This window comes from Gekko japonicus, unplaced genomic scaffold (assembly GCF_001447785.1).
Source record: "Gekko japonicus isolate JY-2015 unplaced genomic scaffold, Gekko_japonicus_V1.1 scaffold5213, whole genome shotgun sequence".
In the NCBI taxonomy this organism is placed as follows: Eukaryota; Metazoa; Chordata; class Lepidosauria; order Squamata; family Gekkonidae; genus Gekko; species Gekko japonicus.
Genome location: NW_015166593.1, coordinates 28,913 through 55,535, shown reverse-complemented (window position 1 = coordinate 55,535; position 26,623 = coordinate 28,913). Strand labels below are relative to the sequence as shown.

At 48.9% G+C, this 26,623-nt stretch overlaps 1 protein-coding gene across 2 annotated transcripts; it reads right to left on the bottom strand.

The window, feature by feature from the left end:
* On the bottom strand, window positions 1-22,554 carry LOC107111414 (BTB/POZ domain-containing protein 3). 2 transcript variants are annotated; one of them, XM_015412383.1, is made up of 5 exons: window positions 22,235-22,554; window positions 21,707-21,797; window positions 20,297-20,415; window positions 8,561-9,625; window positions 1-29 (listed from the first exon to the last, which is right to left on the bottom strand). In XM_015412383.1, the coding sequence occupies exons 1-4, from the start codon at window positions 22,552-22,554 to the stop codon at window positions 8,593-8,595; spliced, it is 1,563 nt and encodes a 520-aa protein (XP_015267869.1). In that variant the 3' UTR covers window positions 1-29; window positions 8,561-8,592. The 2 variants fall into 2 exon arrangements, with proteins under 2 accessions (XP_015267869.1, XP_015267868.1); XM_015412382.1 differs by lacking the exon at window positions 1-29 and having other exon boundaries at window positions 8,236-9,625.
* Window positions 22,555-26,623: the final 4,069 nt, after the last annotated feature.

Here is a 26,623-nt window from a genome sequence, read left to right as displayed (position 1 = left end):
GTCCCAAGCACAACTGGATGCAGCCGTGTCTGAAATAACAAAGTTTTAACATGTCTTTTTTTTCCTCTCTCTTCAGCTCAGTGCAATTACTGTAGAAATTAGAACATTTACTTAAATACTATGTCAGATATGCTTAGAAGTATATTACACCACAAATCCAGTTAAGTCTGCCTTCCCTCTCCAGTTCACCATGCAAGACGATGTTAGGTATAATTTAAAATGGCATGTCTAGCATCGCCCCATTTCACACCTTCTGTTGTGTTCCAGATAGATATGTCTGGTCTTTTAGATACACCAACCAATAAATTCAGGAATACATGCATTTAGAACCAAATTTCTATTAGGGTGCAAAGCTTTTATCTGGAAGCAATCCTATAATCCTACTGAGTTACTCAAGGGTAGATAGTTTGATACCATCTACAAACCATTTAAGGCCACATACGCTTGACTGAATCTAACTTAGTTTGGGTAGTTATGGTTCACTGGCACCTAATTAAAGGACTGTTCCAAGGTAGGCGAATGTTTCCATTATAGTGTGGTACGCAGCCCCCTTCTTAAAACTGTACTGTTAAAAGTTCAATGCATGTTTTAAGTTGAATACTTCTATATGAACAAATATGAGACACTACTTGGTGGATTTAACAAACAAAGGTCTGGGATGTGATCGGAAATCCCCATATTTGCAGAAATCCACACGTTTGCTGTTCCTTTTTCTGTGATGGGAAATGTTACTGGCTTGAATAAAGATCCCCTATTGAATGAGTAAACCATTCCTGTGCCCATAGCAGAGAGTACAGAAAACCCTTTTACATGTCAAAGATGCTGAACGACAATCCTGTAATTATTTTTTAATTTGTTGTCACTTATTTCTATGTGTCTTAAATGGACTTCAGTCCTCAGAGACAAAGTTGGATGTTACTTCTCAGGGAAGTATCCCGACTTTTGACAAAATTTCATGTCCCCCGTTCCAGCCAGGGTTGGATCCTGGAGTCATGCAAAGCAACACAGTATGGGCTGCTACACTCGTTACTTTCTCTCAGGAAGGACGGTTGCTCCTACAATTCTCACTGGGTCGCTCCCTGGAGAAGAATTATGGTTGATTTTATTCTGTTTTTAATGTTTTATGTGGCACATGTTGCCCTTATTTGTAAGCCGCTCTGAGCCCACTCGCGAGGAGGGCGGGATATAAGCGTAACAATAAAATAAAAAATAAAATAAAGACTGATAGACTGGTGCTTAGGTGAATTATCAGTCTTGTCCTCTGACTTGCCCCTAAAGTATTCCATTGACCGTGGTGGTGGAAAGTACCACCAAGTGGCAGACAATTTATGGCAACCGTTTCCAAGGCAAGAGACGTCCAGAGGTGGTTTGCCATCGCCCGCCTCTGCGTAGCAACCCTGGACTTCCTTGGTGGTCTCCCATCTAAGTACTAACCAAGGACGGCTGTGCTCAGCTTCTGAGATCATAGAATGTTAGAGTTGGAAGAGACCTTGAAGGTCATCTAGTCCAGCCCCCTGCACTCTGCAGGAGCACAGCCAAAAGAGAGCCCTACAACACACCCAAAAGATGGTCATCCAGCCCCCGCGTGAAAACTTCCAGCGAAGGAGCATCCACCACCTCCCGAGGCAGACTGTTCCACTGCTCAACCACTCTGACAGTTAGGAAGTCTCTCCTGATATTCAGCCGGCAACGACTCTCTTGTAACTTCCACCCATTAGATCTAGTCTTGCGATTTGGAGCAAGAGAGAATAGATCTGCTCCATCTTCTACATGACGGCCCTTCAGATACTTGAAGACTGCAATCATGTCTCCTCTAAGCCTTCTCTTTCCCAGGCTAAACAGACCCAACTCTTTCAGCCTTTCCTCCTAAAACTTGGATTCCAACCCTCTCACCATCCTGGTTGCCCTCCTCTGGACACGTTCCAGCTTGTCAATATTTTTCTTAAAACATGGTGCCCAAAACTGGACACAGGACTCCAGGTGAGGCCTGACCATAGCAGAATAGAGCGGAACTATCACCTCCCATGATCTGGACACAAGGCTTCTGTTAATGCATCCTAAAATCCTAAGCTCTGACAAGGTAATGGCAACAATATAGTAGCAGACTTAAATTTGGGTTTCACTCCTTTGCCTATATATATGTATATATGCGTGTGTGTATACATACACACATTTCTGTATATATCTCAATTCTGAAATCTAGTTTCTTCAGCACCTTAAAAATGTAGGTTACTTCATTAGTTCTTCACATATTTAAGGGGCAAGTAAAAGGTGGGGGGGGGGAAGGAAGGAAGAAATCTAACGGTCCCCTTATTAGCGTGCTGGCTTTTGATCCCAAAGGTCCTTTTCACAGTCATTCATCTTAGCAGCAGCCCCGGATTTAATTGCAATTTCTAAAGGATTGAAATTGAAAACTGTCAGAAGTGATGGTTAGCATACTTTATATTCCATTGTGTGAGACACCCAAGATAAATGTACGCCAGACAGAATACAAATATTTAATGACACGGATGCATCACCTGTGGCGCAATCCTAGGCACAGTTTCCCCCGCCTAAGCTCGTCGGCATGAAGGGGCTGAGATAAGAGTAACGTTGCATAGGACTGCGCAGGAACTCTGTTGTATTGATTCTCAAACCAGGGAGACAGACTGATGAAATGTTTTTTAGAACTTGCTGCGGCAGGGGGAAAAATATATATATATCTCTGCCATACGTGCCTTGAGCACAATTTTTTTTTAAAAAAACCTTTAACATTATTCCAGTTTTTTATCTATTCGAAGGCAGCCCATGTCACAAATGTAAAATCCCAAACTCATCTCTTTTCCTAAACATCTGGAACAGCCAACTCCGGGGTTCACGTTCCTCTTAAGGCAACAGAAGTATTCTACGTCTCACACAGCCGGGCCCGCGTTTCTCTCCCCTGACTGGACGGAACCAGCATCTCGATATTTACATTCCTTTGAGAAATGCGGGCGTCCTCGTTTCCGGCCACTGGTACTGTGCTTCATTTTAATTGGCATTGGACGTGTGTAGGGAAGACGGAAGTGGTTCGTTCCAATTCACAACCAAGGAAGGAAAGTAATTTAGCGCCGTACTATTGGTATAAGGACCGCATGAGACTACACGTTTATTCACAATTGGGTAGAGAAGGGCTCTCCAGTTTTCTATTTTGATTCCAGGCTTATTTATAAGTAAACCAGTATTTATTTATAAGTAAAAACCGCAAAGGTATTATCATGGTGAAGGGGAAGGGAGATTGCGTCAAGAGGGGGGCAAACTGTGCAACTCAGGGTCACACGAACGCGTGAAGCTGCCTCTTACTGAATCAGTCCATTGATTCATTGAGGTTAGAATTGCCTACTCAGGCTGGCAGCTGCTTTCCAGCGGTCTCGGGCAGAAGAGGTCTTTCACATCACCTCCTACCTGGCCCTTTGAACTGGAGATGCCGGGGATTGAACCTGGGACCTTCTGCAAGCCAGGCAGATGCTCTGCCACGGAGGAAGAGCCCTAACGTTGCTCCTGACTAGGCCCAGTTCCTTTCCCCAAAGAAATCAACGGCAGCCATGCACTTGTATGAGAAATACAAAGTGCTGTACCCAGGTGACCTTCTGCTGGGGCAAACCCGGGGGTCTCTTGACGGTTCCATGGGGCAAAGCGGGCAGAGAGAGCAAAAGGAGTGCCACAGAACCAACAAGTTAACAATCCAAATGCCAGCTTTCATAGATTTGATAACAGGGTAAGGTTGTGTCTGAAAGCAGCAGAGCGCTATTGGTGACAGTTTATCCTGCGCAACACATGCAATTTCACAGTATTTTTTTTTTTTTAATTTTGGGTTCCTGAAAAGACACGTAAGTACAGTTAATTACTTTGGGAGAGAGTCTGCAGGAGCTTTTTCCAAGAACATCATGGACAGATTATACTAATTGTCAGTCTGCTTTGGTGTACATCCTGTTTCGTAAACAGCTCCTATATACTCTGGGAGTATTTATATGTTTGGGGGGGGGAGGAAATGTGTACTTTGTTTCATAATCTATAACCCGGGGATTTAAACCCAAGAAGGAGCGTTGTTCTTGAAAAAAGCTGCACACACTTTGTACGTGTGAGAAAATTGATTGGCTTTAGGTTTTCATTTGATTGTTTAGGCTTTAGGGGCGGGGGGTTCCCAACATTTTCGAGCCCGTGGACACATCTGGAATTCTGACACGGCACGGTGGGCGCAGCAGTAACATGGCTGCCACAAAATGGCTGCTGCGAGAGGCGAGGCCAGCAACAAAATGGCTGCTGTGGCAATCTTTTTAAAAAAATCCACGCAGCTGATCAAATCCCCAGGAGCCAATCAGAAGCCCTGCTGAGCAAAAGCCCTATTTGGCCCCACCCCACTTCCTAAAAACACTTGCTGGGTTCCAGAAACTGCATTGGCTGGGGACCTCTGGCTTAGGGTTTATTTAGGCTTTAGATTTTCCCATGTCCAACCTAAGTTTGCAACTCTAGAGTGTACTTTAGGCATTGCAAACAATTCATGGCACTAATGCCCAGACGCCAGGAGTCCAGTAGTCATGGAGGGTAAGTCTATCAACGGCTACTAGCCATGGGTGCTGAGGGGAACCTCCACATTCAGAGGCAATAAGCCTCTGAATCCCAGAGCCAGGAGGCAACATCTGGCCTCTATGTCCTGTTGTTGGCCCTCCAGAGGAACTGGTTGGCCACTGTGTGAGACAGGAAGCTGGACTAGATGGACCCTCACTGGTCTGATCCAGCAGGGCTCTTCTGATGTTCTTATCAGGGCCTCTATATCCTGTTGTTGGCCCTCCAGAGGAACTGGTTGGCCACTGTGTGAGACAGGAAGCTGGACTAGATGGACCCTCACTGGTCTGACCCAGCAGGGCTCTTCTGATGTTCTTATCAGGGCCTCTATGTCCTGTTGTTGGCCCTCCAGAGGAACTTGTTGACCACTGTGCAAGACAGGATGCTGGACTAGATGGACCACTGGTCTGATCCAGCAGGGCTCTACTGATGTTCTTATGAAGGCCTCGGCCTCTATGCCTTGTTGTTGGCCCTCCAGAGTAACTACTTGGCCACTGTGTGAGACAGGAAGCTGGACTCAATGGACCACTGGTTTGATCCAGCAGGGCTCTTGTTATGTTCTTAGTCAAGAGCACTTTGACTCATGATACTACTAGATAATGAATCAAAACTGACTCAGTGTTATGTCTGGGTACACTAGCCCCTTAAGCGAGGTTCTTAAGGTGCCATTCAAGTTTACCTTACTGAAGACACCAATCTATCCTCAACTTAAAAAGTAGGGAAATAAAACAAAGAAACAAAGCTCCTTTGCAGACACAAAAATGGGAACAATACAGCTCCGGAATACTACTGTAAGCAACTTTCCAGCAGGAAGAATTATGGGGCTGTCATTCCGAAAGTGCGCTTTCATTTTCACGAACACGAAATGGCTCGCTATCATTCAGTTACGCTCATTTCCTCCCATTTTTACTGCCAGCCATCCTGTGGGCCCTTTCCTGCCAAGAATGCGGGAAGCCTGACAACCAATTTAAAGAGGGGGTCGGGGAAAATGCTTCTGGACAACAGAAAGCTGCATTTCTGATCTGACTGAAGATTCGGTCAGATCACGAACGAGCAGGCGAAACGCAATTCGCGTGCCCCTTATTTTAGGCGGCGGTAGCTGACTGCGTCAGAATCATTTCTTTTAAAAAGACACACTTAACTCACAGTTAAATGAAATTTACCAACAGGTGTAGGTGTTGATCTTAATAGTTATTCTAGGTTGTGTAGTAAGAAATGCTACCCAAAGCAACTACCTGCTGTAGCTGTGCTAGAAAGTCTCTGTTGAGCCCACTACAAGGGGTATTTCAGCTGTGTTGGTATCTAACCCCATAGCCGCACAACAGTTTCTGCCAGTGGGCATCAGGGATTAACATTAATCAAGATTAATTAAAATGAATCCACATTCTAGGCATAATTGCAGTATGTCCAGCCTAACGTTTGGCTCTCGCCCAGAGAGAGAGGCAGAGGGTCTTTGGAGCCAACTTGCTTCCAACTATTTAATTATCCAGTTACTTACTTGGTGTGGCATTAATAACATTCAAGAGGAAGTTAAGGGAAGGACGACAACAAAACGTCGCCCCAGAGCCGATACATTCCACTGCGACAGCAATATAATCCTCCAAAGGTTTTTAGCTCTTTCCGAGAGGGGGAAAGCAATTCCATTCCAAATAAGTTCTCACCCAGCTTTATGGGGGGAAAAAAAGTTATCTCCACAAAACTCGCTGCCTTTTTAAACCCGTCGTCTGACAACGAACAGGGACTGGGAGCCAAGAGAGGCAGTTTGCAAAATGGCTGCCAAGCTTGACGGAATGGAGAAAGATATATACGTTTTACAAAGCAGAGAGGCAGCGACGCCTAATACTGAAGCACTGCCATGCCGGAAGAAACACTGGATTCAACGGTGGCGGAAAATGCCATCAAGTCACATCCCACTTACGGCGACCCTGCAGGGTTTCCAAGGCCAGAGACCGTCAGAGGTGGCTTGACGTTGCCTGCCTCTGCGTAGCGACCCTGCCCTTCCTGGGTGGTCTCCCGTCCAAGTGCTGAGCCGGGCCGACCCTGCTTAGCTTCCGAGATCTGATGAGACCGGGCTAGCCTGGGCCGTGCAGGTCAGGCCAAGAGACCAAACAGAGTGGGCTTGCCACTGCCCGCCTCTGCGTAGCAACCCTGGATGACATTGGAGGTCTCCCATCCAAGTACCTACCAGTGTTCCCTCTAAGCTGAGTTAGCGTGAGCTAGCTCACAGTTCTTTAGCCTCTGGCTCATACAGTTTTGTCTTAGCTCAGGAAGGATGGCTCCAGAGCAAACTAATTTATGTAGCAGCCAAACTGTTCGCTCACAACTTTAATGCCAGCCACTCACAAAGTAGAATTTTTGCTCACAAGCCTCCACAGCTTAGAGGGAGCATTGGTGCCGACCCTGCTTAGCTTCCCAGGTTTCAAGGCAAGAGACGTTCAGAGGTGGTCTGCCACTGCCTGCCTCTGCATAGCGACCCCGCACTTCCTTGGTGGGCCAACCAGGGTTGACCTTGATTAGCTTTGGATGGGGTTGTACAGAGGCCAGCGTTTCCAGACTTGAATAAACATGTCTGAAGAGAAGCTCGGCAGAGCGGCGTAAGAGAAAGCGGGGACCACCCGTCTCTTTCGTGGCTGCATAACCCACCATGCTCCTTGAAAAGGTTCCTCTGTAACTGCAGTCCTCTTGAAAACAGCTGGCTAAGCGAGAGGGGTCCGTATGTGTACGGAAGCAGGGCGCTGAGCCCCAACTTTACCTCTCTGATATCTAAATTCCATTGTGTGCAAAGAAAGAGACCTTCTCAAACAAAAGAGCTGCCTGACATCAGAGCAGAATCCGCACGAGAGCCCCAAAGATACAGTCTCTCTGGCCAACATTCCCTCAAGTCTAGGGGGGCATCCAAGAAACAGGAAACATAACTAACCGCAGTTCTGAGAAGTCTGTAAGAAAGCTGTCTACGGGGCGGGGGCAGAAAGAATAACCCACTTATTTAAGATGGGCAGCTGTGATAGTCCGTTTGTAGCAGTAGAAAAGAGCAAGAGTCCAGCAGCACCTTTAAGACTCACCAAGTCTGTGGCAGGGTACGAGATTTCGTGAGTCACCACTCACTTCTTCAGATACACCATCACGTGTCAGCAATGTCCTTCCACCCTCTACACTGGACAAACAGGCTAATCCCTTCGACAAAGAATTAATGGGCATAAGTCTGACACTGGGAACCACAACATTCAAAAACCAGTGGAGGAACCATTTTAACCTTCCAGGACATTCAGTTGCTGACATAAAAGTAGCAGTTCTCTTATAAAGGAATTTCAAAGCGACATTCGAAAGAGAGACTGCTGAATTGCAACTGAAGCTCAAGACAATGCATCCACCTGGACTTAATCGAGACCTAGGTTTCCTGTCTCATTACTAATGCTGATTTCTCCATGCTTATTACTCCTCTGCATATTTCACCTAAGTCCAATCAGATCTGCTTTTGTCATTCACTTGCTACTCTCATTTGCCTGCTAATGTCATTCAGCATCCGAAATCACTCCACTTTCCAAGAAATAGGACAGATGGACTCCCATTCGAGCTGTGTCTGAAGAAGTGAGCAGTGACTCACGAAAGCTCCTCCCCCTGCCACATATTTTGTTAGTCTTTAAGGTGCTACTGGACTCTTGCTCCTTTCTACCATTTATTTAACAAATTGGAAAAACACTGTATTGGTGCCAGACGTAACGGGGCAACATCTATTTGCTCTTCTTCAGCAGGGGAGGACATCTTGACTATGGGAAGACTGGGAAACCCTGACTCTTAGTTTGCGTGTTCTTGGGGCTTTCCAGTCAAAGAAGATTGTTACGTTTTGTCTGTTAGAGCACAGCAAGCATTAAAAACTGCATTTAGGAACATATTACCAGAACGGATCACATCTCTGCAGACAACGAGCTAAGCATCAAACCGGGTCTGAAACCAGACATATAAATCATGTCATTACACTCTCTCTTCGTTGTGGAAGCCCTCTTCTTTTCAGGCGTAAAAGATAAGTTCTGGAATCTGCCCCCCTTGGACCCCCGTGCCGTTGGTACTGTCCGAAGAGCACTGGAACTGGACAGTTACTTTCCCGCACTGGACCTCCGTCATCCCTTCCTGTCCGAAATAGCTGAGTTCGTTGCCATCCAGAATGACGCTGGCTGTGTAAAAAGTATCCGGTTCGATCTGCACGGGGTACTCGAACCACACCGGGAAAGTGTTGCTAGATCCGTCTGAGAAATACTTGCTCAAGTTCTGCCCGAGGATAACGCCTTGGCGTTTGAGTTCAATCTTCGCGCTGTATTCGGCAGACCCGCAGCTGGAGCCGTAGAGGCCGAAGCCGGCGATGAAGACGCGCTTGTCGACGGCGAACTGGATGCTGTCGCAGCGGCCCCTGTAGCGCCACTGGTTGCTGCGGTAGGCACAAGACTGGAAACGGTGGCAGCGCTGCGGGACGAGCCCCTTCCGGGCGTTGCTCACAAACTGCAGCTCCGGCTTCTTGGCCGCCGTGTACCAGAGAAAGATATCGTTCGTTTCGTTGAGGGTCAGGATGCCGGACTGAGCGGCCCCGTTGGCAAAGTCGTCCAGCGCCATCGTGGGGATGCGGATGAGGTAGAGCGCCTTCCCCAGGACCTTCCGCTTGTTTTCTATGCTGACGGGCAGCTCCTGGCGCTGGCACTCCACTTCGGCCCAGCTGAGGGCCGCTTCGAAAACCACAATCTCTTTGGCATTCAGGGTCTCCCTCTGGAGGATGCTCTCGAGCGTCTGGAAATCAATGTCGCAGAACCCCTCGGACTTCAAGGCCAGCTCCGCCTGGGCGTCGATCACTTCCCAGCAACGTTCCGTCAGGTCCGGCTCCTCGAACAAGCAGCTCTGGGAGAGCAGGACGCAGGCGTTCTTTGCGCTCAGGCTGGTCTCGAGGAAGTTCACGCAGGCTCGGGCGAGGTGAGGGACGATGTATTTCTTGGCAGCATAAAGGGTGGCGAGGACCGTGTCGGCGGCCAAGTCGATTTCATCACAATATATGTACCTGCAAGAGAAGACGGACACGTGATGCTACTGTTGAGTGTACTGCGGACGGAAGGGAGGGAGGGAGGACGGAGGGGTGGAGGGAGGGAAGGGGGGATGGATGGATGGATGGAAGGGAGGGGGGAAGAAAGGGAGGGGAGGGAGAGAGGGAGGGTGACGGAGGGGTGGAGGGAGGGAAGGGGGGATGGATGGATGGATGGAAGGGAGGGGGGAAGGAGGGAGGGGGAAGGAGGGAAAGCAAGGGAAAGCAAGGAGGGAAGGGAGGGAGGGAAAGCAAGGGAAAGCAAGGAGGGAAGGAAAGGAAGAAGGGAGGGAGGGAAAGAAAAGAAGGAGGGAGAGAAGGGGGAAACAAGGAGGGAGGGAGGGAAAGGTAGGAAGGAGGGAGAGAGGGAAGGAAGGATGGGTGGAAGGGAGGGAGAGACGGAGGGAGGGAAGGAGGGAAAGGAGGGAGGGAGGGAAAGGAAGGAAGGAGGGAGGGAAGGAGGGAGGGAAGGTAGGTAGGTATGTAGGTAGGTAGGTGAGGGAGAGACATTAGTCAGCAACGGTGGCAATAAAAAGTCACATGTATGGTAAAAAAAAAACCCAAACAATTTATTCAACTGGATTCGAGCCCAGTAGCACCTTATAAATCACAAGATCTTCAGGGTATAAAATTTCAAGAGTCAGAGCTCCCTTCACCAAAACGTTGACTCTTGAAAAGCTCATTCCCTCAAAATCTCGTTTCTCTCTCAGGTGGTACTGGATTCGAATCTAGTTCGCGTGCGGGGAGGGCGGGGTATAAATGAAATAATAAATAAATAAATAGTTTTTCCGCTACAGACTCACACGGCTACCCTTTGAAACCAACATTTATCCAATAAATGCTTATATCAAATACGTCACTTGTAGAGCTGTCAATGGATGAAAGAATTCTCAGCAGATTAATCACCCACTTTTTAACTGCTTCATTAATAGATTAAATGTTAATCACATAGCATATGCTGAAAGCCTCGAGATGAGCACCTCTTTTGAGACGGTGACAAAAACTGTAAGTTAACATGATTTAAACAAAGCTATTAATCAGTCGCTGCAGAAGCCCATCTTTAATACCATTGAAGGTAAAAGGTAAAGGTTTCCCTTGCTTGAAAGCCAGTTGAATCCGACTCTAGGGGTGTGGTGCTCATCTCCGTTCCCAAGCCGAAGAGCCAGCGCTGTCTGAAGACGTTTCCCATTGTCATGTGGCCGGCATGACTAAACGCAAAGGCGCACGGAACGCTGTTACCTTCCCACCGAAGTGGTACTACTTGCAATTTCTTGCTTTCGAACTGGTAGGTTGGCAGGAGCTGGGGCCAGAGACGGGAGCTTACAACGTCACGCGGCACACTCGGGTCTCCAACTGCTGAACTACCGACCTTCCGGTCTGCAGCTTAGCATCTTAACCACTTGAGCCACCGCAGAAAAAAAGTGCAAAAAACCCCCAAGAGAGAGATGCCGTTGACTTGCATCCTCACCACCCAAAGTTGCAGTTGATTAATCTAAAGTGTGCAGCACTGTTGCTATTGTGGTGATGTGCTGGGGTTTTTTGGGGTGGGGTGGGGGAAGTTGTGTCCAGTTTTGGGCACCACATTTTAGGAAGGATGTTGACAAGCTTCAGTGTGTCCAGAAGAGGGCAACCAGGATGGTGAGAGGGTTGGAATCCAAGTCTTACGAGGAAAGGCTGAAAGAGTCGGGTCTGTTTAGCCTGGGAAAGAGAAGGCTTAGAGGGGACATGATTGCGGTCTTCAAGTATTTGAAGGGCTGTCATGTAGAAGATGGAGCAGATCTATTTTCTCTTGCTCCGGATTGCAAGACTAGATCTAGTGGGTGGGAATTACAAGGGAGTCGTTACCGGCTAAATATCAGGAGAGACTTCCTAACTGTCAGAGTGGTTGAGCAGTGGAACAGACTGCCTCGGGAGGTGGCGGGTGCTCCTTCGCTGGACGTTTTCAAGCGGAGGCTGTACGGCCATCTTCCGTGTCTGTTGTAGGGCTACCTTTCAGCTATGCTCCTGCAGAGTGCAGGAGTCGATGACCTGCAAGGTCCCTTTCCAACTCTAACATTCTACAATTCTATGATAAGTTCCAATAGACACTTTCAAGACAGGCGTAAAGGACATCTTTACGTAACAAACAACTCAGGGAATTCAGAAGGTGTAGCAATGAGTTAAAAGCTTTAATTCTTGACTGTTTTGCTGCTCTCACAAAGCATAAAGGGAAACTCCAGTTCAGAGGTATTCCTGAATACCATCAACTAAGAGGAAACAGTGGGGGGGGGGGGATGAAGATCTGTGTGGCAAATGAAGTTCTCTGGGAAATGGGCCTGGGGTCCTGGTGGACAGCTCAATGAACAGTGTCAACCCAGTGTGCTGCAGCAGTGAAAAAGACAAATCCGACGTTCGGGATTATTAGGAATGGGATTGAGAATGAAACGGCCAATGTTGCAATGCCGTGTATAGATCTGTGGTGTGGCCTCGTTTGGAACAGAATCATAGAATGTTAGAGTTGGAAGGGACCTTGCAGGTCATCTAGTCCAACCCTTGCAGGTCATCGAGTCCAACTGTGTACAGTCCTGGTCACTGGAATACTGTGTACCGTTGTGGCCACTGCAGAGCTGGAGAAAGCGCAGAGGAGGGGCAGCCAAGAGGATGAGGGGGTCGGAGCCCCTTCCCCAGGAGGAAAGGCGGAAGAGTCTCTGGGACTTCTCAGTTCAGAAGAGAGACATCTAAGGGGGGAGTGACACGAGAGAGGCTTATAAAATCATGCCCGGGGTGGAGAGAGAGTGGACAGAGAGAACTTTTTCTCCCTCTCCCAAAAGACTAGAACTCGACGGCATCCAATGAAGCGGATGGGCAGTAGGACAGGCAAAAGGAAATCCTACAGAGAGCGATTAAAATGTGGAATTCACCACCAGAGGATGTCGTGATGGCCACAGGAATAAACAGCTTGAAAGGGGGATTAGATAAGACTCATGGAGGATAAGTCTATCAATGGCTACGAGCCACGGTGGCTGAGGGGAAACTCCACATTCAGAGGCACTAATCCTCTAAATCCCAGAGCCAGGAGGCAGCACCAGGGGAAGGCCTCGGCCTCTCTGCCCTGTTGCTGGCCCTCCAGAGGAACTGGCTGGCCCCCGTGTGAGACGGGAGGCTGGACTGGAGGGACCCTCCCTGGTCTGACCCAGCAGGGCTCTTCTGAGGCTCTTCTCAGGGGAAGGCCGAGGCCTCTCTGCCCTGTTGCTGGCCCTCCAGAGGAACTGGCTGGCCCGTGTGGGACGAGAGGCTGGACTGGAGGGACCCTCCCTGGTCTGACCCAGCAGGGCTCTTCTGGTGTTTTCATGGGCTACCTTTGTACCCTGTTCAGGGGCTACCAGAAGCACCAGGCTATCACTGCAGGGAAGAGGGAGCTGGATAACATGGGCCCTGGGTTTTCTTAGGGTCTTTTTTTCATTTCCTCTCCCCGTCGTGGCCAGAGCCCTTCAGTCATCACGGAAGCTGACCACACTGTGCCCCTTTCAGCTGGGTTTGCCTTGTGAGCTGAAAGTGCTCCAGAGAACAGGCTCCACGATCCCCTCTCCTGAGGCCACGTTCTGGGGGCTGCTTGCTGCCCCCAAGGGCAGCTGGCCAGACTCAAAGCACCCCGGCTGTCCCTTGAGTGAACCGAGAACCTGCTCCAAAATTTGTGCTCTGCGGCACCCTCCGTGTGCGCTGCGACTGGCGATGGCACGGGAACAAGAAAACACTTCCCCTTCATACCCTCCGGTTTCGGTCTGCCCGGTCTGAGCGCAACGCACACCAGAAGTCCAATGGGACCAAAAATTGCCTGTTTTTTTGCAGTTTGCAATTGAAACCACAAGAATTTCGACAAGATCAAGCATTTGGGTGGAAGGAGGACAAGCTGCTTCCGCTAACCGGATGGCGATCGGAATTCAGCATTCATCAGAATATCGTTAGTTTCCCGCAGCCTCTAATATTACCATATGGGTAAAACAGAAACATGTTTACTGCAAGAGATTTTGCTGTGGGGAAAATGGCTAGGTAGCCAAACATTTCTGGGAGAAATATGCTGTTTTTTTAAACTCCACTGAATAAAGTGAATCTGTTCTGGACACCTCGGATGAACTGATATCGGCGCGGGAAAATAAATGAAGATAATTAAGCATTCGTCGTCTTAAATCCGTGTACTGCTGGCGTTACTTTTCCCGCTAGCTGCAGGAAATATTTCAGACTAATTTGCACAGCCCTGAAGCAATCCTATTTAAGCTCTTGTTTAAAAGATTCATGTTTGGTCCTTCCTACAGACCACTGATGTCCATTTACTGTGCAACAGAAGCGCCCTTGAATGTCAACTGCTCTAACGTCCACCTCTCGCTATGACAGCAGACAGCGGCTTTTCAGCGTCACAAGGAAAACCAAGCGAAGGTGACACTGGAAAAGGGTAAATATCTCACTTGCCGTCAGCTACATGTGAAAGAGTCGTCGTCATCATACATGGCAGGCAGCGGCATGAGGATTTTTTTGTCTAAATACTTCTGGGGGGGGGGAACATAACGTTCAGCAGTAAAACTGCTGTTGAGGTTTGTGATCGATGGACCATAAACGATGCTCACTGCGTTAAGGTTTCATTTCTGACTATATTTGGCAAGCAAAGCAAATAATTTCCCTCCCTTCTGCATTCAGGACCTGTGAAACAACCAATTGGCCTAGCTTCAGGTCCAGAAGCACCGTAAAGACCAGGGTTTCTGATCTGACCAGTGCTCCCTCTAAGCTGAGTTCGTGTGAACCAGCTCACAGTTTTTTAGCCTCCGGCTCGCACATTTTTGTCTTGGCTCAGGAAGGATGTGGCTCCAGAGCAAACTAACTTATGCAGCAGCCAAATCGCTCGCTCACAACTGTAATGCCAGGAGCTCACAAAGTAGAATTTTTGCTCACAAGACTCCACAGCTTAGAGGGAGCATTGTATATGACCCTACTTGGATTTGACTGACATCTCGTAGGTCTCTGATGTGCCAGTGGACTCAAATCTAGTTCTCAAACTGCAGCCACTCTGAAACACACTGGTCATGAATGACACCTTTCCCCCTAATCTCTTATGGACAAATGTGTGTTAACACCACGCTTGACACACCGGTTTGGCTCCCGCTTCAAACTTCCATGGGTAGAAGGGGTGTGTGTGTGTGGGAGGGGGTGCTATTCCACTCTCTTGTGGTGGGTCTCCGACTCTTCCCCCAACACTATTTCTGGAGATCCCCCAAGCCCACCATTCTGGGGGGCACCTTGGGCCACAGTGGGAGGGGGGAGGGAGGGGAGCCGTGCTCCAGAGAAGTTAGGAGGGATCCAAGGAGGAACGGTGCTGTCCCAGCCTAACTTAAGGGGCCACATTTTGCTTTAATGATGATTGATCATCCCTATTGTATCTCTTAGTTTCACCATTCAACTCAGATAAAAGGGAGTCCTTCTTCACCCAAAGAGTGATTAACACATCGAATTCACTGCCACAGGAGGAGTCGGCGGCTACAAGCATGGACGGCTTCAAGAGGGAACTGGATAAACATACGGAGCAGAGGTCCATCAGTGGCTATTAGCCACAAGGTATAGACAGGAACTCTCAGTCTGGGGCAAGGGATGCTCTGTATTCTTGGTGCTGGGGGGGGGTCAACAGTGGGAGGGCTTCTGGAGTCCTGGCCCCACTGCTGGACCTCCTGAGGGCACCTGGTATTTCTGGCCACTGTGTGACAGAGTGTTGGACTGGATGGGCCATTGGCCTGATCCAACATTGGCTTCTCTTATGTTCTTACATCAGGGGCAGTGATTCTCTGTAGTCTTGGTGCTTGGTGGGGCAACAGTGGGAGGGCTTCTAGTGTCCTGGCCCCACTGCTGGACCTCCTGATGGCACCTGGTACTTTTGGCCACTGTGTGACACAGAGTGTTGGACTAGATGGGCCATTGGCCTGATCCAACACTGGCTTCTCTTGTGTTCTTAGGTCCTTAAGGTATAGATAGGAACTCTCAGGATGGGGCAAGTGATGTTCTGTGTTCTTGATGCTTGGGGGGGCAACAGTGGGAGGGCTTCTAGTGTCCTGGCCCCACTGGTGGACATCCTGAGGGCACCTGGTATTTCTGGCCACTGTGACACAGAGTGTTGGACTAGATGGGCCATTGGCCTGATCCAACATTGGCTTCTCTTATGTTCTTATGACAAATCGCAGTAGGAAGATGAGAAACCGGTTGTCAAAAAATACGGAATGGGGATGATATCTAGGAATATCCGTACAGTATATATACCACCCTGTATCTGGAGAAGTGGCACCCTGAAGACCAACGAAGTTTTATTCAAGGTACCTGAAGAAGTGTCTGTGTGTGCACATGAACGCTTATACCCAGAATTAAACTTTGTTAGTCTTAAAGGTGCCGCTGGACTCAGACTCTGGGCGATTCTGTACCTGGCATTCGCTCCACATTTTCTCGACACTCAGGAAAAGGTGCCGCTCAAAACTAGAAATATGAAGGCCCGGAAAAAAAGCAGGAAAATTTGGGGGGAAAGGGTTTTTTCCTGAAGCCTTTTTTGTTTTTTTCTGAAAAATTGGAAAAAAATGAAAAAAGAAAAGGGGAAAAAATGATTACGAAACATTTTATTTTAACATGATGAATAAAATATTTTAAGACAGTGTTCAAATATTTTCCAAATCATTTCTAAAAAATATGTATGGTATCAGATTGATATAACTTCTGTGCACTGAGGACAAACAAGTCCTAGGTTACAAACTGAACTCTCCAATGCAAGAACAAGATGCATTTCTTCCTTTAGGAGGGGCTATTGTCAGAAGAAAATAAAAAGGTTTCAATTTTGTTTTTGCACGTGGGTGGGTATTCTGTTTGTGATAATTGTTTGGATACAATATATTTTTAATATGCCAGTTGTGATCATTTCATTCCAAGTAAAAATGTCCATAGTCATATTTTATGTTCCTAAAGTAACAGAATGACTTTCAATCTGGAAAAAAGAAGTGCTAATGTAGCATTTTTTTCAATTTTTCCGAAAATTTCCGTTTCCCCCCGGAAAAAAACCCGGGTTTTTTCCCGGGCGTCAACATTTCCAGAAATTTTACATCTCTACTCAAAACCTCATTCAGATCCCCAGGGGCAAGGCTGTGCTGACTGCAAAGTCAGCCCTGAACGGCCATGAATCTATGCACCATAAAATCCGATGATCAAAGAAAGTGAAAGCCGCATGCCATGCGGAGGGGAATCTCTGTTCCAACCTGGGTTGGCTAAAACAACGGAGGGAAAAGCCAACGCAGAACTCCTCTTCATCCTGCTGCTTCAGACCAGCACGGCTGCCCACCCAGTTCTATATACAGTCCTGTGTCTCTTATGCAACCGGTATCTATCCAGCTCTGCAGCTGATGTCCCAGTTGTTAAAATATGCTATTCTTAGGGTGAGCCTCTTTCCATCTCGCCAGGTCTTGTTTCCCCCCCACTGCTGCAGACACCAGGTACAGAGTCGAGTACAGAGCTGGTCGTTCTTAAAGGCCTACTGAAATCAATGGCGATTTGAGCACACTCAAGTGTGTTGTGAGCTGTGCCCTGCTCCTAGTGCGCCTGTGTTTAGCAAGACAACATCACAAAGCTCTATGAAGCATCATTCCCGAAACCATAATTAATCTACGTGAATAAGGCCTATCTGAAGAATCCAGGGGCAGCTTTGGGCACTGCCTCTGCTTACAACAGGACTGAATGGCGGACTCAGAGACCAAGTCCTATGAGGAGAGGCTGAACGGGACGGGCGTGTTTAGCCTGCCGAGGAGACGATGGAGAGGTGATATGATCACCATCTTCAAGGACATGAAGGACTGTCATATATAGAGGCTGGGGCGGAGTTGTTTTCTGTTGCCCCCGAAGGTTGGAATTAAATCAGAAGAGTTTTCGGCTAAATATTGGGAAGAACTTCCTGACAGTGAGAGCAGTTTGGTGTAGTGGTTAAGTGTGCGGTCTCTAATCTGGGAGAACCGGGTTTGATCCCCCACTACTCCTCCACTTGCACCTGGCTGGATGACCTTGGGCAAGCCGTAGTTCTGATAAGAGCTGTTCGTGAAAAAGAGCAGTTTCTGTCAGAGCTCTCTCAGCCCCACCAGCCTCACAGGGTGTCTGTGGTGGGGAGGGGAAGGGAAAGGAGTTTGTAAGCCGCTCTGAGACACCTTTGGGTAGTGAAGGGTGGGGTATAAATCCAGTCTCTCTCTCTCTCTCTCTCTCTCTCTCCTCTCTTCGTGGGACAGGCTTCCTCGGGAGGTGGTGGGCTCTCCTTCTTGGGAGGTTTTCAAGCAGAAGCTAGATGGCTATCTTGACAGCAATGCTGATACTGTGAACTCAGGCAGATCGTGAGAGGGAGGGCAGGAAGGTTTGCCTCAGTGCTTAGTTCTTGTGGCCCTTTCTGACACGCCCAGGGAAATGCTGATCGCCACTTTGGGGTCAGGAGACATTTTTAATCCGGGCCACTTTGGATGGGGATCCTGGAGGTTTATTTGTCATCTTCTAGGCATTGAAAAGGGGTCACTGGGTGTGGGGGGGAGGAATTTGTGAATTTCCGGCACAGTGCAGGGGGTTGGACTAGATGACCCTGGAGGTCCCTTCCAACTCTATGATTCTTACCATCATGCATAATGCTTGTAGCCGCTACCACTTCCTGCATCGATGAATTTCACATGTTAATAAGAATGTAAGAGAAGCCATGTTGGATCAGACCAATGGCCCGTCCAGTCCAACACTCTGTGTCACACAGTGGCCAAAAATACCAGGCGCCATCAGGAGGTCCACCAGTGGGGCCAGAACTCTAGAAACCCTCCCACTGTTGCCCCCCACCAAGCACCAAGAATACAGAGGATCCCTGTCCCAGACATAAGAACATAAGAGAAGCCATGCTGGATCAGGCCAATGGCCCATTCAGTCCAACATTCTATGTCACACAGTGGCCAAAAACCAGGGGCCATCAGGAGGTCCAGAAGCCCTCCCAATCTTGCTCCCCAAGCACCAAGAATACAGAGAATCATTGCCCCAGACATAAGAACATAAGATAAGCCATATTGGCTCAAGTCAGTAGCCCATCCAGTCCAACACAGTGGTCAAAACCCAGGGGCCATCAGGAGGTCCAGAAGCCCTCTCACTCTTGCCTCCAAAGCACCAAAAAATACAGAGCATTACTGCCCCAGACATAAGAACATAAGAGAAGCCAATGTTGGATCAGGCCAATGGCTCATTCTGTCCAACACTCTTGAGTCCCAAAGTTGCCAAAACCAGGTGCCATCAGGAGGTCCACCAGTGGGTCCAGAACTCCAGAAGCCCTCCTATTGGTGCCCCCCAAGCACCAAGAAGACAGAGCATCACTTGTCCTAGACAGAGTGTTCCATCTATACCTGGTGGCTAATAGCCACTCATGGACCTCTGCTCCAGATGTTTATCCAATCTCCTTGTGAAGCTGTCTATGCTTGTAGCCAGCTTCTATTTTCACCAAGCCTACCTTTTAAAGCTTAAACAAAGCACAACCCCTTCGAGATTTCTGACTCATCTGGCCAAAGGAAAGGACATAGTTACTTCCCCGCAGTTTGTAACATGCTATGATAACCATCTTTCCTAGACGGACCTCTCACGTCTGCTCTGACAAACTCCGCAGCTACCAGCAGTATACAAAATCCGGAGGAAATGTTACAGAGCTTTTTTTTTTTTTTTTTAAGAACCTAAGGTAACCCAATAAAGACTCTAATACCTACCAGTTACCTAATTAGCTGCCACCCTATTCAATGACATTACCAGATGCGAAAAACAGTGGCATAACGTCCTAGAGCAAGAGAAACAAGAAAAACTGAAGAGGGGGAAAAATCACGAAAATTGGAACATGCCCTTTCCAAAGTTAAAGTTTAAAATTAAATTTTGAAAGGACAGTTTTAATTTAAAAAAACAGCTTAGGGAAATAAATTAGTGACCGCAGTTCAGAAGTTAGAAAGAATTGTGCGGAAGAGACCTCAACATAGAGGAATTATTCAGATGGCATAAACACACACACACACATATATAATCAGAATATTTCAATAGTAGTAGAAGAAGAAGAGATTGGATTTATACTCTGCCCTTCACTACCCAAAGGGGTCTCAGAGCAGCTCACAAACTCCTTTCCCTTCTCCTCCCCACAACAGACACCCTGTGAGGTAGGTGGGGCTGAGAGAGCTCTCTTGAGGACTGCCCTTGAGATAACACTTCTTATCAGAGCTACGGCTTGCCCAAGGTCATCCAGCCAGGTGCAAGTGGAGGAGTGGGGAATCAAACCCGGTTCTCCCAGATTAGAGTCCGCGCACTTAACCACTACACCAAATAGTGTTCTCAAAGTGGAACCAGAGAGGACAGTCTTCATAATTATAACCCCTCCTTTGTATATTGATTAACTGAGGTCTGCCCAAAGTTTCCAGCAGACTATATTGGCTTAACAAAGAAGAGATTTTGGAAGGTGGGGAATCAGAAGCTACAAATGAAATCTTTCTGTTCAAAACATACCACTAGAGAAGCCCTGTTTCTAAGATGTGATGGGCTTCCTGCGTCTGCTGCTCCGTTTATAATCATGCCCAGTTTTGACTAGCCCAGACTTTACTCCCAGCAAGGAAGGAGGCTTACTTCAGCATGGCCAGGAAAGCCGCGGGCTCCACATCTGGGATCCGGATTTCGTCTTTGTCCTCCGCGAGTTCCCCGTAAAACATCGCATGGAACACAGAGCTCCCGACAGCCAAGACGTACTGTTTGGAAAGGGAAACGTTATTTCATGCTTCAGAACAAAAATCCATCGCCGGAAGAAAACAGAAACGGGAGAAGTCACAGTGAATGCTGAAAACAAGTCTATCGAAGCCATAACTGCTTTCTGGAGAGCCTCCCATGCCTTCAGTGTTTCACCTGATTGATTTATTTCGTTAACTTTGACAGCAAAGTTTGCTAAGATAATTGCTCAGTTTTTCCCTTGGCTTCTGGAAAACCCTGTAACTCCTAAACACACTCCTGTCTTGCTACAATGCTACCCACACTGAGAGCTATGGTGTACTGCTTAGAACATTAGACCACGAACACACGCAGGAAGCTGCTGTCTACTGAATCAGACCCTGGGCCCATCAAAGTCAGCATTGTCTACTCAGACTGGCAGCAGCTCTCCAAGGTCTCAGGCTGAGGTCTTTCCCATCACCTCCTGCCTGGTCCTTTTAGCTGGAGATGCCGGGGATTGAACCTGGGCCTTTCTGCATGCCAAGCAGAGGCTCTTCCACTGAGCCACAACCCCTCTTCACAGCTCTCCAGGGTCTCAGGCAGAGGTCTTTCCCATCACCTCCTGCCTGGTCCTTTTAGCTGGAGATGCCGGGGACTGAACCTGGGCCTTTCTGCATGCCAAGCAGAGGCTCTTCCACTGAGCCACAGCCCGCCCTTACAGCTCTCCAGGATCTCAGGCTGAGGTCTTTCCCATCACCTCCTGCCTGGTCCTTTTTAACTGGAGATGCCGGGGACTGAACCTGGGACCTTCTGCATGCCAAGCAGAGGCTCTTCCACTGAGCCACGGCCCCTCTTTACAGCTCCCTGGGGTCTCAGGCGGAGGTCTTTCCCATCCCCTCCTGCCTGGTCCTTTTTAACTGGAGATGCTGGGGATTGAACCGGGGACCTTCTGCATGTCAAGCAGATATTCTGCCAGGGAGCCACAGCATCTTCTCTGTCCAAATCCCTGGAAAGCCAGAAAGCTGACTATCTCTCATCCTTAACTTTCTTGAAGGGCTGTTGTGAAGATAAAAGAGGATCATGTACCCTGCCCTGAGACCTTTGGAGGCCAGATTAAAAATGCAGGGGTGGGTGGGTCAAGAAAAAAAAAGTATTTCGGGAGGGGCACTCTCGCACTGACACAGTGCTTAGTAAGAGGGGAACTGCTAGGACACCTCACTGGGCAAAGATGCCTAAAAGCCTACAGTCCAAGCCTCCTACCCTAAGCCTTAACAGTATCTGAGGTTTCCTTGGCTTTTCCCCAAGTCAAAGCTAAACAATGCAGCCATTGCTTACTTTGTGTCCCGGCAACCGCTGGGTCCCACCTGGTGGCCCCACCACAAAATGAACATCTGCCATCAAGTCATTGTTGAACATCACCGCATTTCTACAAACAGAGGCAAACGTGTTAATTCAGGGCGCACGGCGTCAGGCTCCCGCCCCGTGTCCAAGCGATTCGGCTCCCTGAAGTCTCTCTCATTCATGTTTGGACAGCGGCACAAGAAAAGAAATGCGCACTTTAAAGGACTTCACGATCACGGAGCACTCTCTTTTTTGGGTCTTTATTCAAAGCACTGCTACCCAAAAAATCTTGGGTGAGAACTTCTTGGGGGGGGGGGGGAGACAGTAAAATGCAAAAGAACGTTTTTGTTTAGCAGGTTAAAACAAGGCAGCCTTTGCAGAACACGGCTGAACGGCCAGGCCGGCTGGAAAAGAGAAACATCCCTCCCCTCTTCTCAACAGGAATGAGTGACAAGCAAGACTATCCCGAACGGGGCAAACGTTTCGCTCCGGACTGCCGGCAAACTTAACACGCAAACTTACCTTTCTCGGATCGTGGGATACAGTCCTTGCCAGTTCGGCGCAGGGATGATATTGTTATTATTGACGTTCTGCTGGTGGTACTGCTGGACCGCGGCCGCATTACTATTCGCCGGCTTCTTTCGGGGGAAAATATCAGCAGCCATCTTCTTCTTCTTTTTCGTCTTCAGGGTAATGATTTCATAGCAGACCGGGGGTAACTTGCTGCTGCTGCCGCCGCCGTTGACCTTCTTGGAGCTCTTCTTGGACCTGTTCTTAACTGTCTCTGGAAGCATCAAGAAGAAGGTGAGACATTTCATGTTCTTCCCCTTGTCATCTACCATGAGTATCCCTTGTCTGTTGAACCCGAGAGCCTAACTAGGAGACGCCGAGAGAAAGAGAGAGGCAGAGAGAGAGAGAGAGAGCAGCAAAAAGACGAGAGGGTGCTTCTTCTTTTTTCCAAGCAAGGTGACCTTTTTTCCCCAGGGTGCTGAATAAGAGTATCAACCTTTTGTTTTTAAGTTTGATCCAAAACGCGATTGGTTAAACTCCTCCCCGTCATGATGCCCGGCTTCATTTACTTGTGCCAGCTTCCCCCCAAGATGCCTGGGAACTGCATCACCTGAAACTGCGATGCTGCTGCTGTGAGAAGCGAGCGGGCGGAAGGCAGGCGTGCTGCTTGCTGGCTGGCTCCTTGGCTGCCTCGAGCCCTGTGCCGAGCGGCTCTGAGCACAGGAGGTGTTGCAGCCCTGCAGAGGGAGGCAGACGGGCAGCCTTCCCGAGCCAATCGCCGAATCCGCCCGTCACGATTGGGCCCGGCCGCACAGTGACACCCCCACGGTGGATGTGCACGGCTCTGGTCTTAAAAAGCCAGGGGCTGCACTCTTCCTCGATCGCTTCAAGCAGCGAGAGAGACTGCTCGCTCAGAGTCCGATAGAGACTGATGGGAAGGCGTGCCTTTGACAGGGATCCCCGGCTAAGAAGATGCCCTGCTGCTTTCTATGTACGGGAATCGGTCCAGTGAATGCAAGAACGAGCAACGGGGGTCTTCACCGAAAATGAGAAATGTTTGCAAGCCACGCATGGACAGAGTCCAAAGGGCCGAGTCCCCTCCGCCCTGCAAATTCTTTTCCCATCCTGCGATCAAAATGAGAGCGCTGGATGGATTCCGCACCCAGACGAAAGCAAGAGTCTTAGCTGGTGGCAGTAAAAAGGGACTGACACCCTTTTAACCGTCCCTCTCGCTTCAGTGCAGCTTATGCCCTCCGGCTAAATGAACAGAGATGAGGTCACTGCAGGAGCTTTTAACTCCCTGCGTTTCGCTGCCGGCACAACAGTCCTTTACAGACATCCCAACACACTAAGCGGAGGCTAATTAGGTCAAATTACACCAGCGATGATTGCGGAGAGACTCAGCAAAAACATTCTATGGGCACAGCAGATATACATTTCTACACATTTCAGTTGCTTTGGGGGGGGGGAGATACTTCTTTCATACGGAAGGGTCTCCGCTAAAACTCTGTGCTGACAAGATCCTTAATGTGCATGCCAATACTCCTTCTAAGCTGTGGAGTCCGGTGAGCAAAAATTCTACTTTCTGAGCTACTGGCATAAATAAATGTGAGCGGGTGATTTGGCTGTGGCATACATTACTTTGCTCTGGAGCCCTCCTTTCTGAGCTAAGGCAAAAATGTGTGCGCCGGAGGCTAAAAAACTGTGAGCTGGCTCACACTAACTCAGCTTAGAGGGAACACTGGTGCCAACACCACCTGGACAGAGAGCCAGTACAGAACCTGGTGAAGCAGTCCCCAGGCATAAAAGAAGAGCCCACCCTCTTCTTTTCTTTCACTGCTGGCGAAACATCAGGTACTACAATGCCAAGAAACACGGCTGTACAGCCGGGAAAATCTACAACAAATAGCCCACCCTCTGGTCCGGGGATGGGTCCCAACTTCTGTATTAGCATGCAATGTGCTTTTTGCAGGCAGAGAGAGGAAAAGGTCTCACAAACTTCTTGCAGTTTTATTTCACCCAAAGGAGCAAATACAAGGGACTTGTCGTGGTCGTCTCTTTGCCTGGTAAAAAGAGATTGGATTTATACCCCGCCCTTTACTACCCAAAGGTGTCTCACAGCGGCTTACAAACCTGATTCTCCCAGATTAGTGTCCACGCTCCTAACCACGACACCAAACTGGCTCTCGGGCTTCCATGTGTATTGAGACTCTTGACTTTTTTAAAATCATATTTCTCACTGTTTTCCATTTTATCACCTGTCTTTGGAGAAAGGCAGGATACCGATATTTTAATGCACAAAAATTAAATGATACACACCAGATGCAGAACGCAGCTGTACAAATGGTATGGCTACAGAGTTGCATATCATGGGCACACACAAGCTACCTTAACCCAGTAGGGCTTAATTATGAACACATAATAGAATCACAGAGTTGGAAGGGCCCATAGAGGTCATCTAGTCCAACCCCGTGCTCAATGCAGGAACAGCCTAAAGCATCCCTGACAAGCGTTTGTCCAGCCGCTGCTTAAAAACTGCCAGGGAGGGGGAGCTCACCACCTCCCGAGGCAGCTGATTCCACTGTTGCACAACTCTGACTGTCAAAAAGTGTTTCCCTAATTTCCAACCGGTACCTTCCCCGCCCTTAATTTAAACCCACGATTGCGAGTCCTCTCCTCTGCTGCCAACCAGAACAGCTCCCTGCCCTCCTCTAAGTGTTTTGTTATTCAGTCGCACAGTCGAGTCTGACTCTTCACGACCCCATGGATCAGATCCCGCCAGGCCCTCCTGTCTTCCGCCGTCCTCTGAAGTTTGCTCAATTTCATGTTCGTTGCACCTATGACACTGTCTAACCATCTCATCCTTTGCCGTCCCCGTCTTCTTTGACCTTCAATCTTTCCCAGCATCAGGGTCTTCTCCAGGGAGTGCTCCCTTCTCATTGGGTGGCCAAAGTCTTTGAGCTTCAGCTTCAGTATCTGGCCTTCCAGGGAACAGTCAGGGTTGATTTCTCTAAGTGACAGCCCTTCAGAGACTTCCAGAGAGCCATCCTGTCCCCCCTCCACCTCCTCTTCTCCAGACTGACCATTCCCAAGAAGTCCCTCCGCCTTTCCTCACAGGGCTTGGTCTCCAGGCCCCCGATCATCCTCGTCACTCTCCTCTGCACCCGCTCCACTCCGTCCACATCCTTTCGGAAGGGAGGCCTCCAGAACTGCACACTGGAGGGATGAAACGGCACAGAGTACAGGATAAAAAGGAGCTCGACGTTACCAAAGCATGGGGCTGGCCGTGGGAAACTGCATCCCCCGTGCTCTGCTCTCCCCCCTTGATGAAGAACGTCCCATGTGTGGTAAGGTTCCCCTCCCAGGGTCTGCACCGCTGGGTGCCCGCAGGGAGGGCAGGGAAGCACAGATGCAAGGATGCAGTCCTCAGCCGCGGCCCCATCCTCCATGACGGCTCAATCTGCTCAGGATACCTCAACTGTGCAATTATGACAGAGGACAGACTTCTGGGATTAATGGCAGCTGTGCCCTCCGTGGGGCAGGCGGGGAGTTATCCTGCCTGCTTGCCTGCCCGTCCGCTGCAATTGCACTGTATAGATTTTTCAAAATTTACAAGGTGCCCTTGACTTCGCTGGCTTCAAAGGTTACTGGGAGACTGCACGGATATGGCACCCGTCCCTTTTTCTTTTTTGGTCAGATTCAACAGAGCCCCAACTGGTTTGTGCAACACTCCAGCGCTGTTTCTGGCTGCGCTGTCTATGCAGCAGGGTTTACGGTGTCGGTCATGCGGCCACCATGACGCTGCCTTCTACTGAATCAGACCTCTTGTCGATCGAGGCCAGTACGGCCTACTCAGACTGGCACTGGCTCTCCAGGGTCTCAGGCAGAAAAGGGTCATTCGCATCACCTCCTGCCTGGTCCTTTTTTAACTGGAGATGCCGGGGATTGAACCTGCGACCTTCTGCATGCCAAGCAGGGGCTCTGCCACTGAGCCACGGCCCCTCCTGTTATGGTATGGCACCTTTCTATTGATGTACCCGCATCAGCACATACAAGAGAACCCGTAGTGTTCCGGCTTCATAGAATCCTAGAATCACACAGAGTTGGCAGGGGCCATACAGGCAGTCTAGTCCAACCCCCCCTGCTCAATACAGGACCAGCCTAGAGCAGTGATGGGGAACCTTTTAGAGACCGAGTGCCCAAGGTAAAGGTAAAGGTAAAGGTTCCCTTGCTCAAAAGCCAGTCGAATCCGACTCTAGGGTTGCGGTGCTCATCTCCGTTTCAAAGCCGAAGAGCCAGCGCTGTCCGAAGACGTTTCCGTGGTCATGTGGCCGGCGTGACTAAACACCAAGGTGCACGGAACGGAACCTTCCCACCAAAGTGGTACCTATTTATCTACTT

Bases quoted from the DNA above. Each gene is read 5' to 3' on its own strand.
- LOC107111414 (XM_015412383.1), bottom strand. From the start codon at position 22,554: ATGGTAGATGACAAGGGGAAGAACATGAAATGTCTCACCTTCTTCTTG. The intron at 20,416-21,706 runs GTAAGCAATGGC...CTTTCCAAACAG, and splicing joins AGCGGTTGCCGGGACACAAA to TACGTCTTGGCTGTCGGGAG. The intron at 9,626-20,296 runs GTAAGCCTCCTT...CTTCTCTTGCAG, and splicing joins GCTTTCCTGGCCATGCTGAA to GTACATATATTGTGATGAAA.